This window comes from Seriola dumerili, unplaced genomic scaffold (genome assembly GCF_002260705.1).
Source record: "Seriola dumerili isolate Sdu_G_001 unplaced genomic scaffold, Sdu_1.0 BDQW01000121.1, whole genome shotgun sequence".
Lineage (NCBI taxonomy): Eukaryota > Metazoa > Chordata > Actinopteri > Carangiformes > Carangidae > Seriola > Seriola dumerili.
In genome coordinates this window covers 13383-30266 of record NW_019174376.1, presented here as the reverse complement: position 1 = coordinate 30266, position 16884 = coordinate 13383, and the positions used below count along the sequence as shown (strand labels likewise).

The following is a 16884-nucleotide window of genomic DNA, read 5'->3' as shown; positions in this document are numbered from 1 at the left end:
AGTGTGTGCTGAATAAATTCAAGACTGAAAACTTAAAATAAAAAAATGAAAGTCAAAATGTTTAATTGTGAGGCAGCACACTCTCTGGTTCAGATCAGGCAAACCCTGCTGAGTGAAGCTTTCCAGGAGTTTGTCAGTTCACTTGCTGTGAAACTGCCTGATTAGAAAGTACTTGTTTAATGATGGAGGCCAATCATCACCCAGTCCAATTTGGATGCACTTTGAACAGTTAGTCAGAATTTACTTGTAAAAATAGGATGGAGTAATAGCTTTAAATTTAACCTCTCATCCAAACTCAATATTACAACAAAGCTCACATTAAGCATCTTTGATCATTCAAGTATATAAATAGGGCCATTTTAATCCTGCATACAGTTCAGGGGAGACTAGTTCAGGTCTTTGACCACCAATCCACATATTGGCAGGCCTTACTTCACCTTCCTGGTTCAGAGAACTGAGCCCCTGCTTTCTCTCAGACCTAATCATCAGACAACAGCGACAGTGCTCTCTCTCCTCAATTCTGCTTTTGTGTGTGTGTGTGTGTGTGTGTGTGTGTGTGTGTGTGTGTGTGTGTGTGTGTGTGTGGGAAGGGTTTGGGGGTGATGACCTGTCCCTGAGTGGCTTTGATGGACACTGTAATGGGAGGCTTGGATGAGAAGTTAATTGAATGGGCCACTGCTAAGGAGGAAGAAGAGTGGGGCTTCTCTTCTTCTGTGGGAGGACTCTAATAGCTTGGCCAGGCTGACTGCACAACCACTCAAGGGTCAGAGCTGAGTGAGCCCAGATGATAACAGCATATAGACTGTGTACGGTTGATGTGACTCCTGTCAATTGAAATTGCTTTTTTAAGATCGCATGGAACAGTGTGTGTGGAGGTAAATTATCTATAGGAAGATGGTTTGTGTATGTCAGTTCCCTCGATGCAGCTTTAACTCAGGTCAGCGTGCAATGAAGCAGCTTTTCAATCTGCTTCGTTCACATATTCTTTAGATGAGAAATGGCCACATATTCAGGGGAAGTTTCCTTTGCTGTGATTTCACCCCCAATTTGATGCAGCAAACCTTAAAGAGGAGAGAAGTGTGCGAGTAGATTTATGTGTAATAGCTTCTGTTTGTGTGTGTGTGTGTGTGTGTGTGTGTGTGTGTGTGTGTGTGTGTGTGTGTGGTGTGTGTGTGTGTGTTTTGGGTCTGTGGATATTATTGGGGAAGGAGCTGATTCTGGAAATAAATGCAATATTGGATTTGGGAGAATTATGTTATTGATTTTTCTCTAAGTTACACACAGTTCTCACTAAGTCCACTGTAAATACTCCTGAAGACACAATTCTAACAGTTTTTAATTGATTTGCAGTCGACTAAACATAACACACAAGCCAATGTTGCATGTCTGATGCTACATAGTAGTAAGCTACTAAAATATTCATATATTCCGAGTTTTAAAAAGGGAAAAGGTCAAATTGGCTCATTTGAGAATTACTGAATTACTAAACACAACTGCTGTGTGACAGTAACAACAAGAGTAAGATCAACACCCGCATCACAAGTGCAGCTGATAATTTAAACAGCCTGTTTAGAGTTGAGGATTAAGCCGAGCACAAGAACGCACCTCAAAAAAGCACGTTTTATGTCCAGCGGCATCAAAAAGCAGCAGCTGAACTCGCTGTGACAAATATAGGAGAGCCTATAGGTAAAGAGATGAATAAGCGGATTTAGGCTGCAAGAAGGCCATGAAAGATTGTTCTCTCAGGGAAACAAACTGTTTTTGTCACATGCAGCACAGAGCTGCCCCGTGTGTTTCCATAGTCCTGAGACGACAGAGACCGATGGACTGTCCCTTCCTCTCTTATCGGAGCTGCTGCAGCCCCACAACGTCTGGCTGCAGGCCTGCAGAGACCTTCTCTCTTTCTCTCTCAGAGGCACATATGCATGTACACACACACACACACACACACACACACACACACACAAGCTTCCACATGCGCACTCACACTTGAATTTTACATAGTTTACATGAGTCTTATACGGATCTGCATATAAAATTAAGGGCACACTCAACTTTTTTATTTGTTCTGTCTTTAAGATGCTAGTGTCTGTACTCTAAGGATGGCAATGTTTGAGAGTCGGTCGGTTGGTTCACCTCTTCACTCCAGTATGAAATATCTCAACAATTATTTGATGGATTGGCTTCAAATGCTGGAATATCATGGACCCCAGAGGATGAATCCTACTGAGTATGATCCATGACTTTTCCTCTATAGTGCCAGCATCAGGTCCAGCTCAAATTCCAGTTTGTTTAGTACTTTGGATTATGACCAAATACGGTGATTAATGCTAATTAGCAAATGTTGGCTTGTGAAGACCTCGAGCGGAAATACTTCATTTTAATGATAAATAATCATGAACAATAAAAACTTTTTAATTTCTCATAACTTGAAACATATAAGAATTTACTATTAAAACCAAGGTCCGTACATTCTCTGAACAGTTTCTACATAGTCATTATATTTAATTCGCCATGCCTGATAAATATAACAAATCACATCAGTTTTTATCTACCAAACAGTTTGCTCTCCTTTACAATGAGCTGCTTGTATTTGTCGTTTGCCTTCTACCTTTATGTCTGCAATATAAATCAATATAAATCATTATGACATATTGTTCCTGTGTTGCTTGTATGAATTTCCCTCACTGGACTAAAATCTGAACTCTTTTTCATCTTCTCTGTCCTCTGGCTCAGCAAACGTGTCCACCGGCTCCTTTTATTAGTTCACTCTTCAGTTCACTGTGTCCTCTCCTTAGCTTCCGGCCCCTGTTTGCTTGCTTGTTTTCCCCGAGGGTCGGGAGGTGTTTCACATCGGATGGAAAACACAGCACTGAGGAGCACGGCTCAAGCGTGTGTTGCTGATATTTTATTAAGTCTTATCAGGCTGCTGTCTCTCACTTACCCACCACCCACGCTGGCTCCAGCGCTGTCACTCAGAATTTATCTGAATTTTCTAAAACACCTGCACCCACAGCAGAGGGGGAGCTGTGAGTCTTATGGGGGTTTGATGTGTTTTTTTAGCCTATAGTTTAAAATATGCAGCATAATCACACCCTTCCTCTTTAATTCCAGCTATTTGAAATGATTTCCTTTATTTCCTGCTGCTTGTACACCTCCATTTTCCATACTATCCCTTTTCTCAGATTTTCTCAGATCCCTCATTCCTCTTCTGCATACTCTAAATTCTCAAGCTCTCTCTCTCTTTCTTCCTCAGTGTTGTTGCGTGAGGAGGTGGCCCAGCTTCAAGAGGAGGTCCACCTGCTCAGGCAAATGAAGGACATGTTGAGTAAGGACCTGGAGGACACCCAGGGAGGCTGCTCTGCCAATCTGCTCTCAGCCACCGAGCTCCGTGTGCAGCTGGGTGACAAGGAGCAGGAGCTGGACCGTGCCAAGGAGGCCTTACAAGGTCAGTCTCACCTAATCCACCAGAGTCCCCCTCTCTCCAACAGCTATCGTGAATACACATCAAATAAAGCTGTCCAAGCTTTTAGTTGGAAGTTTTACTCGGTTTGTTTTTTATCACCATGTCATGCCAAGCATTTGGCCCATCTGCTATATATCAAACCTAACAGATACACATACAAGAACAGAACAAAAACATCAGTTACTATATTGTATTATATGCACTTCTAGATACTGTCAAATCACATATGTTTATCTGCAAAACTATATGTTCACATATAGTAGGATTAAGTCTGGCAAAGTGTCTGGCAAATTTCCCACTCACATTTTTAGCAACTTCATTCTTGTGTGTGTGTTTTTTTTTCTGCATCCAGTAATGGTTGTGTATGTGCAAGAGCTGAAAAATCAGAATCAATGTTTTGGAATATCTTGTTCTAATTCAATTAGCATATGTTGATTTAGTTCATCAGAATCTTTTGATGTATTTACAACAAACAAGGATGAGTCATCTAGTGAACATAAGAAAGCATGATCCATGTCTAAAAATATCAATTTCTGTTTTTATCTTAATTTTATCTTTTCAACTTTTCTTTTTAAGATAATTTTCAAATCCATTACAAATCCGCTTTTCTTCATCCACACTGACATAACTTCCAGTTTCAGGTACATAAAGATATTTGCTTCTTAGATAAGTTAAACACAACATAATTCTCTGGAACAAAGTCATATTTTATCATCCTAAATGTACACAGTGTTGGTTTGATCTAAATGTCATTAGCTCTCTGTTCTTTACTGTCAGAAATGCCCTTAAATTCTGTACTGGTTTTCATCTCTGACCAGCGGATATAACTCAGTTTTGTCTTCTATGCACCTAAGGGATGAAACCTGTGCACACACACACGCCAACAGTTTATCATTTCCGGAGAAGTTTAGACGTTCTGCAGTCACAGAAATGGGTGTCGCCCCTGATGAGCAGCCAAGTAGACTCCAGGTTCAGCTCATTGTAATTAACATCCATCAATCATGACTTAGAAGCTTTACTTTGAAATATTAATGTGGTATTGATGTAGACTGGAATGCATTGCTGATCATGTAGTATTGGATTGTTTTAATTTCTTGTCTGAAAACAAGTTCAACTATTATGCAACCAAACAGTTCCCATTCTTGGGAGAGGAGTAAAAAAAAAAAAAGAAAAGAAAAGTCAGTCTCGCATTAATTGTTTGCAACAAAAATTTATTGTCAAAATCAAAAGACAGTCGTGGATTTGCTTGAGTTAACACTGCTGCTTTGTGGTTCTCTCATCTGCTTGTAGAGTTACGGGTGATAAATTGCAAACTTAAAAACCTGTGCTGTGTAACTGCTGCAAAACAGGTTTGAAAGTCGAGTGTAAAATACAAAGACGCTGAACGTTGACAGGAGGAATGCTTCCTGAGTGACATATGTGTGTAGTTATGAAAAGTACATGTTCCAGTCTCGCCTCTTCCCTCTCAACTCAGGCTCTCAGGAGAGCATTGTTGTTATTTTTTTCCCCCTGTAAAGAGCCACACCAGTTGGCATCCTCGCTGTTGAGTTGCCTCTGAAAAACAATGCAGTTCAAAGAAATCAGGTCCAATTGGTTTTCTCCTGAATGAGCCAGCAGAGCCTCCACATGCCAACCGAAACAGTTTCACGTATGAATGAATAAGTGCCACTGTGCCACTTATCTTTTGAGATGATTACATCATTTTCTCTGGGTAGTTTCTGTCTGAAGAAAAAACAAAAAAAACAAACACCAGCTGTGGCTCTTCATTAACAGAAGGCACAGTGTCACCTAGTGGCTCTCTGCTGCAACTGTAAAGCCTTTTCTTCTGACTGACTAGACAGCAAAATCTCACTGACTTGCTGGATTTCTTTTGTTCTGCCTGACAGTTAAATTGGCTGTTAAAGCTGCACATGCAGGTGGTGAAAGTGTTTGTTTGTGTTGCAGCTATGAAAGCTGACCGGAAGCGTCTAAAAGTGGAGAAGGCGGACTTGGCGAGTCAGATGCAGCAGCTGTACACAACACTGGAGAGCAGAGAGGAGCAGCTGCGAGAATTCATACGCAACTATGACCAGCATCGAAAGGTAACACCGGCCCAGCCGATTTATCAATATTCATTATTATTGCAGATATTTCTTTGTTGGGTGATACGTTAGAAGGAATGCCAGGACAGAAATGGCAAAGATATGTTTGAAATGATGAGGGTAAGTTACAATATACTTTGCATTAATAAAAGCTTAAATTTGGGGGGGGGGGTTTCAATGGCTTACCTAGTAGAGCGCGTACCACATAAACTCAGTCCTAACCATAGCGGCAAGGGGTTCGAGTCCGGCCCACAGCCCTTTGCTGTATGCCATCCCCTGTGTTTCTCTCTCTCTCCATGACTTTCCTGTCTGTCTCTCGCTGTCCTGTCAGCAACTTCAATTTGTCATTAGTTTGTTATAAACAATATATATATAATTTAAATATACAATTTATACAATATATAATATATATAAAAACAGTAAATAGGGGGGATTTAATAAAGTGTCATCCACGTGTATACATATGTTAGCCATCAGTAAATTGATTTGTCTCATCGTGTCATCATGTATCCACAAACTAATGCAAGCTCTGGAAGCGACTATGATGCAGAATGTAGCTGTGATGTGCTTCTTGACTCAAAGTTTAAACTCCATTGATAGTTCAAAGTGAGATTGGCAGGGATTAAATATGTTTTTGTGTGTGCGTGTGTGTGTGTGTGTGTGTTCATCAGGAGAGTGAGGATGCAGTAAAGGCCCTGGCGAAGGAGAAGGACATGCTGGAGAGGGAGAAGTGGGACCTGAGGAGGCAGACCAAAGAAGCCACGGAGCAGGCCAATATCCTGCGTTCTCAGATGGATATGAAGGAGAACAGGATCAAAGAACTGGAGGCAGAGCTCACCATGGTGAGTCATCCCGCATATGGACACAGTCACAACTTTGGTGAATTAACTCAAGCACAATAGTGTCACCTTAGCATCATTATCCGGTGTGTGTGGCGTAAGTGCAAACAAGGTGTGGGTTTGCAATCCTGTTTGTGTAAGCATATCGGCTCAAACACATGCAGTAAGCTGCTCTGGTATACAGCATATTCTCATCCCTTCCCTCTCTCAAAGCATTAATTCCTTCTCCAGGCTGAGGAAGAAGAAATTCATTTTGTCTGTGTTGCTGTGTCGGTCCCTCAGAGGTACAGTTGTCAGTCTGTGTGTCATTAATCTCTCTCCTCCCTCGGCAAGTCACAACCACCCACAGATCCTCACATGGAGCTGCATCACAGATCAGATTTGTTGGCACATCAGTGCCAGAGCGGCATCACTGTCAAGACACCCAGCCACAAAATATCCTTCTCTTCTCTTCTCTTCTCTTCTCGATGTACACTATATGACCACTCAGAGGCTTCCAATAATAAAAGATGTGGAAGATGTGGAAAACATGGAATATACTAAAAGACTGTAGTAAAATATTGGCCGTTGGCTGACTTCAAAGTGTAAAGCTGCTATTATTCAATATTTTTCTTCTAAAAAATAAATCCCATGAAAAGATCAAAACCAAGGGTGTGTTACTGATACTGATACTTTCCGACTCCCCGACCCTGTTTGTGGCGCTCAGCCCCAAGCCAATTCATTCCTGCTGAAGGTATAAATCTTTTCGAACAGGTGAAATATATACTTTATTTTTTTATTTATTTTTTTTTTTTTTTAAAAAGTCTTATTTCCTTAATCAGCAGGGCACGGTGCTTTTTAGCAAACATTACTCAACCAGGAATAAATAGTGCATTTGTTAAGGACTTTGGCAGCGTATTAATGCACATTTGGTGCTCAAGTACAGCAGCAGGACGGTTTATGTGGGATCAATTGAAAGTACAGTACAGTTTCAATGTTTGTCTTAATCACAGTGTCATACAGAGCAATTATCTGTCAGTGGCACAGAGGAAGATTTATCAGGCTTTTTTTATGAACACCTTTAGGTCATGCCAACATACATTCATAAGGTGATCTTTTATTTTCTGGACATGATATGTAATACTAAGCTAAAAATAACATTTTACCATTATTATAATATAAATATTATATTATGTTCAGAGATTCTGAGTAAAAAATGGTAATGGTTCAAATTGGCTCATTTGAGAATTACTGAATTACTAAACACAACTGCTGTGTGACAGTAACAACAAGAGTAAGATCAACACCCGCATCACAAGTGCAGCTGATAATTTAAACAGCCTGTTTAGAGTTGAGGATTAAGCCGAGCACAACGACGCACCTCAAAAATGCACGTTTCTGTCCAGCGGCATCAAAAAGCAGCAGCTGAACTCGCTGTGACAAATATAGGAGAGCCTATAGGTAAAGAGATGAATAAGCGGATTTAGGCTGCAAGAAGGCCATGAAAGATTGTTCTCTCAGGGAAACAAACTGTTTTTGTCACATGCAGCACAGAGCTGCCCCGTGTGTTTCCATAGTCCTGAGACGACAGAGACCGATGGACTGTCCCTTCCTCTCTTATCGGAGCTGCTGCAGCCCCACAACGTCTGGCTGCAGGCCTGCAGAGACCTTCTCTCTTTCTCTCTCAGAGGCACATATGCATGTACACACACACACACACACACACACACACACACATAAAAACTTCCATACATGCACACTGATCCTTGAATTTTACATAGTTTACATGAGTCTTATACGGATCTGCATACAATTAAGGGAACACTCAACTTTCTTACTTGTTTTGTTTTTAAGTCGTGCTAGCACCTGACGGTCGGCCCTACACTTTGGTCCATATTGAAATATCTCACCAATTATTGGATCGATTGGCATGAAATTTTGAAAATCCAAGGGCTGTATTTTGAGGTAAAAAAAAAAGAAAAAAAAAAAGATTGAAGCCATAATTAAAAAACAGAAACACATGTCCCGAACAACTTCAATTTGCAGCAAAGCATTTACTATTATTTACAAATTATTTGTGTGTTGCCTGCTCAATATAACAACTTTTGGACGTCAGTTTTTATCAACCTAACAGTTTGCTCTTCCTTACAATGAGCATTACAGCCTCTTGCTGCTAAACTGGCTGTAGATTCTTAGTCTTGTTGTTGTATAAATCACACACATACGCACAGATGCACAATCACACAGTTTAAGTTTAGGGTGCAACTCTATTTTCATTATTGATTTATCTGTTGATTATCTATTCAGTGAACTGATTAATTAGTTTGTCTATAAAATATCAGAGTGCAGTCAGACAACACTCATCACAAGTTCCCAGATCTCAAGTTGTCATCTCCAAATTGTTCATTTTGTCTGAAAAACAATAGAATTCTGCATTTATATGTAGAGCAGCAAGTGCACACGTTTGAACAGTAGATAAATGACTTAAATGATTATTTTTTTAACCAAATAGCTGTCGTACTTCTCCACAAATCCATTCCTTGTTTAATCAAGTAATTATTTCAGAATTATCCCCATCATTTGTTTTTGTTGCTGTGCTCTTCCATCTTGTACGATATTGAGGTATCATGAAGATTTTTTATCTCTTATTTGTGGAGCAGCTTTATTTTTCCAGTGGCGTCAAAAATAATTCTTCCGTAATGAGGCCCACCACTATGAAACACAATTGATCACAAATGATGGTGTTTTACTCTCGGTTCATTTTTATTGTCGTGTCTTGTGTGTTTCCCAGGCAAAGCAGTCTCTGGCCACCCTGACAAAAGACGTACCGAAGCGCCACTCGTTAGCCATGCCGACAGAGCCCGTGGTGAACGGCAGTCAGGAGTGGGTGATGCAGGCCGACCTGCCGCTCACTGCCGCCATCCGTCAGAGCCAACAGACCCTCTACCACGGACACACCACAGACAGACAGGGTAGGCTCTCTTATCTGCTCAGCCTCTCAGTGTCCATGCCGCTTGGTGTTGCTTTTACAGACCCGACATACTAACAGAGGGTTTCTTGGAGGTTTCTCATACTAACTATGGGAATTTTTCAATGTGTGTGTGTGTGTATACATACATGTGTGTGTCCATGTGTGTGTATGTGTGTGTGTGGGCCGCCTCCAGCTGTGGTCAGGATCAGCCCCTGTCACTCTCGCCAGCCCTCTGTCATCTCTGATGCCTCGGCGGCCGACGGGGACCGCTCGTCCACGCCCAGCGACATCAACTCACCTCGTCACCGGACCCACTCCCTCTGCAATGTAAGAGCTGCCTGGCCCCCTCGACCAAGTAATCACACCTCCACACTCTTCTCCTGTTTGTGTCTGTCCCTCTGTCCTGTCGGCCTGCTGGGTGTCAGCCTGCCTGCTTAGTGGTAGTGGTGGTGTTATTTTGCATTTAACACAATTTAAAACAGCAGTTTGACATTGCAATAGTTTGAAATTGCGTAGTTGTAATTGCATTCTTGTCAAGAGTTTGATGAAAAGATTGAATTGTCTCTCATGTCTCTGTATAGTAAACAGAGTGCTGCAGGGATGAGGTATTTTTGTAAGCCAAACAAGAAATTAGCATAAAAAAGCCAGTGGGATTTTAACATTGGCTTTTATCACTTTTTCATCACCAGAAGTTAAAAGATAATGTTAGACTACAAACAAACTACACGGCGGTCAGATGACTTCAACGTCCCCACCACTAAACTTCCAATTTTTAATTTAATTTAGTGCTTACCTCTTCTACAAAAGCCTTCCCTCTTGGAAAGTTAGTAATAGTTTGAGAGAGTGTGAGTATGGTATGAACACAACGAGGCCATAAAGGTGGACGGGTGAGTACATCAGTTTTTGTTTTCAGCGTGATGACGTTTTAAATCCCGATCAACCTCCGTAGTCTCATTTACCCACTTGTTAGTAACTGCCATTTTTAAGACACACAAAATCTTACTAGGGTATTTACAGATGTATTTTGTATCATAGAATTAAACATGAAAATGTCTTGAGTTTGTGTTTACCAGAGACCTTATTTCAGGCTTCCAAAACTTAATGACTTTGGGACGAGGAAACCTGGAGTGCAGAAATGCTAAATTATTTACAGGTTATGGGACTCGTTCCTGCAGCACTCTATATGAAGCTACAGCAAACAGCTGGTTTTAGCTTGGTATAAAGACTGAAAACAGAGGGAGACAGCTAGTCTGGCTCTGTCCACAAGTGACAAAATCCACCTAAAAGCACCTGTAAAGATCACGAATGAACATGTTATCTCTCATTTGTTTAATCTGTAGAAAGACCACAGTGTAAAAAGGACAAAGGTGTTGTCTTTCAATGCATTGAAACACCAAGAAGAAGTCACTGCACATGAGATAGTTCAGCACCATACCCCCCCATAAAGAAATCGCATATTGTTTTTTACACTTCAATTTTTGAATTGATCAAACAAATAAGATATAAAGTGTTGATTAATAAGCTGTTGAGGTGTAAGTTGGCAGACTTTTTCATCTTTTTGACAGAGCTATGAGCTGTGTCCTATGCTAAGCTAATCGGATGCTGGCCGTCTCTTCATATTTACCATACAGACTCATCAATCTTTTCGACAACTCTTGGAAAGGAAGCAAATTCCAAAAATGTCAAACTACTGTTTAGACTTTTTAGATATATGAGAGGACTAACCCAAGTCTCCTGTCTCCTCTGCCTGGTTCAGTCCATGGAGGACCTGGAGGACCAGAAGCGTAAGAAGAAGAAGGAGAAGATGACTCTGGGATCCCTGTCACGGGTGTTCGCTCGGGGCAAGCAGCGCAAGTCACTGGACCCCGGCCTGTTTGATGGTACAGCCACCCCTGATTATTACATAGAGGAGGATGCCGACTGGTGATGCTGAGTGTGTGAGCATGTGTGTGTGTGTGTGTGTGTATGTGTGTGTGTGTGTGTGTGTGTTAATGTTTGAAAATGTGAGGATATCCACCTGGCTTTAACTGTGTGTAAAGAGTGTTTTGTTTGTGGGTTTGTGTGGAGTGGGGAGGGGGGTAAATTTTAAAAGAGAAGCCCTAAAAGAGACTGCTATTCCCATAAATGTACAGTATATTACCCTCAAATTGTATGTTTGTAAATTAGATATATATTTATAGATGTACATGTATGCATATGTATATATGTTTACATGCATATAAATATATATAGTACAGGGGTTATTATTATGTGTAGACATGTTTATGCTGTATTATCTTCCAAATGGCTTAATGTTTTATGTTTTTTTTATAACTGGAGACTTGAAGGACTGCTGTTTATATGTATATAGGAGTTATTGTGAAACTAGTGTTTTTACTGCAAATGTCATTTGGCTTTTGTTACTTTACAGTTGCTTTTATCATGCTTTGCAACACTGATTTCTACGTTTCTCCTTATTCCCAATGTTACTTGGCCCATTTCTTGTTATGAAACAGGAGATATTAGCTGATTGACTTGAAAAAAAAAATCTCTTGGTCTTTAATTGGCCAAATTCAGTTGTTTCAGATTACTTGTTGATATGAAAAACAGTACTTTCAGGTATTGCTGTTACAGGATTGTCATCATGTTCATGGTATAAATTCTGGCTCGCAGTATTTGCTGATGATACATTCACAACATATCACAATGTCATGTTGACCTCCTCATCCATTTATGCAAAAAGTTATATTCTCAGTTACTATAATTAAGGACCGGCTAATAAGGGACTAGAGTCAGATCTCCATAAAGAAAATGTAGGTGCACAGACTTGAATACACAAGCAAAAGAATATCAGAAAATTAACAGTAATGCATATTCAGGCACACATTTCGTCTGCTGTCAAATTCATGTGCAAGTGCCAAAGGTTAAACATTCATCATTGAAAAATATGCGTATCATTCTGTCACTGTCAGCACTAGCCTCGAAACATTGTTTATGTCTGTCTTACTGAGAGCTATCAAATGTGCCAATATCAGACAAAGGAATGTGCATTCAACACCTGCATGATCCCTCTGTGTTGCTTATGATAAGATGTCCATTCATTGCCAATCAGATTAATAATCTCCACACTCCTGTGTTGCTCCTGTGTTGCCTTTTCCCTATACCAAGTTATCTTTCCTTGCATTATGAATGCACGCCCTCCCCCTTTTTTTTCTTTTGCTGTTTTTGTTCTGCTTTGTGTAGAATCCCTCCTCATTTCTTGCAAATGTGGCTCTAATAATTCTCTGTTAAATGCTTTGTAATTTAGGAGATGTTGCATAAAAGATTAAATCTATTGAAGTATTTTATTTAAAAAAAAAAGACACAAACAAGAGGTAACTTCAAATATTTATCTGCTGCAGCTGTTGCAGCCAGATGTTGAGGAGGTTTTAGCATTTTCAAAATGAATTATAATTGAAATGAAATCTTATTTTAAAAATAAAACTAGTAACTGAATACATCCTACGTGACCTTTTTCTGTTCCATGAGTAATCTTGTTCTTGTGTCCCAGTCTAACGTGTCTCTCCCTCTCCTCCTGCCATTTCTAATGGCAATGCTCTCCTGCCAGTGAGTAACTCCTCATCTGTGATTACCAGCTGTCTGTTTCTGCACTCTGGGGATTATTCATATCACTCAAGTCCATTGGAAAAAAATCAAGTTTGTCTCATTTTTTTGTGGGAACTCTCTTGAAAGATGGTGGACTTTGCATGCAGCATTTCTGTCAGCATGTGGGGACGAATCAGGTAAACACACGGACTTCATCCTGGATTTGTCTGTTCAGTATGAATCAGTGTTTTCCTGTTGTTGAGATGGGCAGTTGATGGGCAGGAGCATGACGTTTTATGAATAATCCCTGTGTCTTTAATACATTATCCTAATGCTCTTCAGTCCCCTCATAATCATTAGATAGTTACAAGTTACCTTACAAGTATTGTAACACCTTTACTAAATATCGGTATTGTAGTTTTTAGAACTGACCAAAACTGACTAAGACTTTATGGGTTGTATTGAACTGAAATTCAGCACCATTTCAGATTTAGAAGAAGTCAGTTGTGTAGTTTTGGTTACCTTTTAATATGAACTTTGTTCGTTATTTCCTTACCCAGCACAGTTGATTCTGAGACACAGGAAAGTGTAGTTCCAGTGAATTATTCTGGCTCCATCTAGTGGCCAGAAAGTGCAATTTCAAGACTGTTTATGTCAAATTTGGACAAAGGAAAGGGTTGATGCTATTTTTCATTGAGCCGAGTGATAACTGACTTGATGAATATTGGTAAACTGAAGATAAACAAAGAAAGACACACTTCTGAAAAAAACAAAAAGTAGATATTTTAGTGTAATATCTGAAGCATTGCTGTGTACCCACTGAGGTAGTGTGTTTTCCATGCTAATACCCTGTGATTCTGATGTCAAATTGTCTCCAGATGAGTCATTTTTTTGATTTCCATATTCCTCTGACCCTGAACGCCTCCTGTATGCCACACCATAACTTCTCCTGACCAATCCAGACTCTGACAGCCTCACACAGCAGAGCCTGTCTGACGGAGAGGAGCAGCTGGACCGCCTCCAGCAGGCGGAACTCACACGAAACACATGCATGTCGCTGTGGAGGGCAGGTGCAGTCCAGGCCTGGATGGAGGTTGTTATGGGAATGCCCATGTATATCCGGGCCTGCTCTGAAAACGTCAAAAGTGGCAAGGTACACCTTTGGTACAAGTAGTTCCTTTGCTGTTTGTTTGCCTTGTACTTGAGAGTGGGGTAGTTTTTGAGCAGGCGTGTTTATTCAATTTGGATTTCTGCTCTTTAGGTGCTACTAGGCCTGACAGATGATGATTTAGAGCTGGGTCTGGGTATCAGTAACCCGATTCATCGCAGGAAGCTGAGACTGGCCATTGAGGACTACAGAAGAGCTGAAGGGGATCAAGGGTGAGCAGCAGTAAACAAAACTCTAAAGATACTGTAAGTAAGTTTTCTCAAGTATTGTAATATTAAGTACAAATTTGAGATACTTGAGTATTTTCATTTCATACTACTTTATACTTCTACTCCACTACATCTCTGGCAGCTTTAGTTATAGCTACTTTACAGATTAAGATTAAAAACATGATCGAAAAACCTCTCAGACATGATGTATTATTGTAGATCAAATTACTCAACAATGTATAAAATTGTTCAAATAACACCCACCTCAATGACCTGCAACACTAAAATGCTGCTTAAACATAAAAGCATCAGTAATAATAAACCAATAAAATAATATACAGTAGCTCAACACGCACAGGGGTTATACAGTATTTCTTCATTATGAGTACTTATTATTTTGATACTGGAACTACATTTTCAGTATTATACTCATGTAATTATTTTGGATGCAGTACTTTTAATGGGGTATTTTTACAATGTGGTATTGCTGCTTTTACTTTTAAGTAACCACCACTGCTGATCATTGGTGTCTGATCATTTTCTAGACTATCAAAGGCATCTGAGATGGACCATCACTGGGTTGCAACATCATGGCTTAGTGATGTGGGGCTTCCTCAATACTCCCAAACTTTCCAGAGTCACTTAGTGGACGGACGAGTGCTGAACTCTCTGAGCCGCAGAGACCTGGAGAGATTCCTCAACATCGGCGACCAGTTCCACCAGACTAGTCTACTTCTTGCAATCCAGCTGCTGCAGATGCTCAGCTTTGATAAAGAGGTTAGACTCAAAATTTAGAGATGAAAAAGTATTGATACTGAGTAGTCGTTTTTCAGTAGTCGTTCCTCAATCACAGCATAAACATTAACTCAGTTACACTGACAGGACTGCTTGTGATTTCCACTACTATCCACCATAGCTTGAGGCACACAGAAGCTCTTGTGCTGCGTTATCTCAGTAGGCCATCATCCTTCCCTGACCTCTCTCTCTCTGTGTTTTCCTTGGCAACTGTCACATTAGTGCTTTTGCAGTGCTATCTGTGTGTTATGTCTCCGCAGGCCCTGCAGGCACGACGGGCAAAATGTGAGCACCAAGACCGGGACCCCATTGTTTGGACATGTCACAGAGTAATGAAGTGGATTAGAGACATAGACCTCAAGGTGGGTGGGAGGTCAGTGAAGGTGTTCCCTTTGCCCAGGAGTTTTCCAGGGCAGATAGGAACTAGATACCACACAGTATGAGTTCCTAGGACTCCCTCAAAAATAATGATAGCTTTGTTGCTTTGTTGCCTCAGCGCTATTTCTGCCCCCCAGGGATGAACAGTTATTTGTTTTAATCTTTTTTAAAGGCTCCACCATGACTGTGAATTGTATTTATCTACCAAAGTGACTTGTGGCAGGACTGTAGATTAAGTCTCAAGTAATTTTTCTCAGCTGTACTGCACACACAAGTACATACTGCCTCTGTGTTTTGCACTTCAGGAGTTTGCAGATAATATTCAGGGTAAAGGAATCCATGGAGCTCTGATGGCTCTGGATCCATCCTTTGACACCGATGCCATGGCCAAAGCCCTGGGGATTCCCAGCAACAAACACATGCTGCATCGGCACCTGTATGAAGAGATGAAATCACTTGCTGTCCCTCTCAGGTAAATCAGAAACTCCTCTGTACAAAATACATGCCTACCTATTGCCTACCAATTATGTGATTTTGTTCATATAATTATGACTTTAAAAATGTACCATTAACAGATGAACAGATAAGACAGGACCACAGGGTTGTGAAATGTGAAAAAAGGGTGATTTCTAAGAAATAAAGAAATAAACACATAACACCTAAATAAAACTTTCTTGCAATGCCTTGTGTTTACAGCAATGCAGAGCAAGGCAATGAGGTTTTCACTTCTTCACCTGTGGCTGTAAACCACTTTGCAGAGGAGAGGATGTCTATGAGAAAAATGGGCAAGGTATCATGTCATATCATTTAGACCAGTTTTTACCAACAAAGAGGCCGTCGAGTAAATGAACTATAGCCACAAAAGTCATAAATGTGGTCAGTATACTTGAGTAGTTGGAGACAGTATCATTTTAACAAATGTCAAAACTTTACAGCAGTTTATTTGTAAAACATCATAATTCATATATCTTTTTGCCTCCATGCCAGAGACAGCCGTGGCATGGAAGCAAAATCCAACTACCCAACATGTATACTGTACATATGTCTGTCTATTCCTCCCATTCTCGTCAATGTGATATCTCAGGAACACCACTCTTAAAATTTGGAACAACCGTTCACTTGGACTCAAGGATAAACTAATTTGATTTTAGTGGTCAAAGATCAAAGGTCAAGGCCACTGTGACCTCACAAAACATAACTCTTTTTATTAAATCCCCTCAAAGACTTCACTTCATATAATACATGTGTTTGGACAGACATGGATGTACACTGACTGTAATATAAATAAATGAATGTAACTCAGTTTAATTTAACTGAGTCAATTAAATATATATATATATATATATATATATACTGTATATATCAAGGTTGGACATTTAAACTCACGCAGGCACACAAGCAAACGCCAAAAATCCTGTGTGTTTTTTCCAGTGG

At 40.2% G+C, this 16884-nt stretch overlaps 1 protein-coding gene across 5 annotated transcripts in view; it reads left to right on the top strand.

Moving 5' to 3' along the window:
• LOC111224004 (kazrin-like) overlaps nucleotides 1–16884 on the top strand; it is a 66669-nt gene that overhangs the window by 47710 nt on the left and 2075 nt on the right. For 2 of the 5 annotated variants that reach the window (XM_022748344.1, XM_022748345.1), the window contains 12 exons: nucleotides 3257–3448; nucleotides 5411–5547; nucleotides 6219–6389; nucleotides 9157–9337; nucleotides 9530–9663; nucleotides 11093–11216; nucleotides 13863–14053; nucleotides 14162–14280; nucleotides 14823–15054; nucleotides 15333–15434; nucleotides 15756–15922; nucleotides 16147–16240. In XM_022748344.1, the coding sequence (XP_022604065.1) occupies nucleotides 3257–3448; nucleotides 5411–5547; nucleotides 6219–6389; nucleotides 9157–9337; nucleotides 9530–9663; nucleotides 11093–11216; nucleotides 13863–14053; nucleotides 14162–14280; nucleotides 14823–15054; nucleotides 15333–15434; nucleotides 15756–15922; nucleotides 16147–16240 (1844 nt within the window). Of the gene's footprint in view, nucleotides 1–3256; nucleotides 3449–5410; nucleotides 5548–6218; nucleotides 6390–9156; nucleotides 9338–9529; nucleotides 9692–11092; nucleotides 11535–13862; nucleotides 14054–14161; nucleotides 14281–14822; nucleotides 15055–15332; nucleotides 15435–15755; nucleotides 15923–16146; nucleotides 16241–16884 lie in introns of those variants that run through there. The other 3 variants (XM_022748348.1, XM_022748346.1, XM_022748349.1) reach the window with 3 other exon arrangements.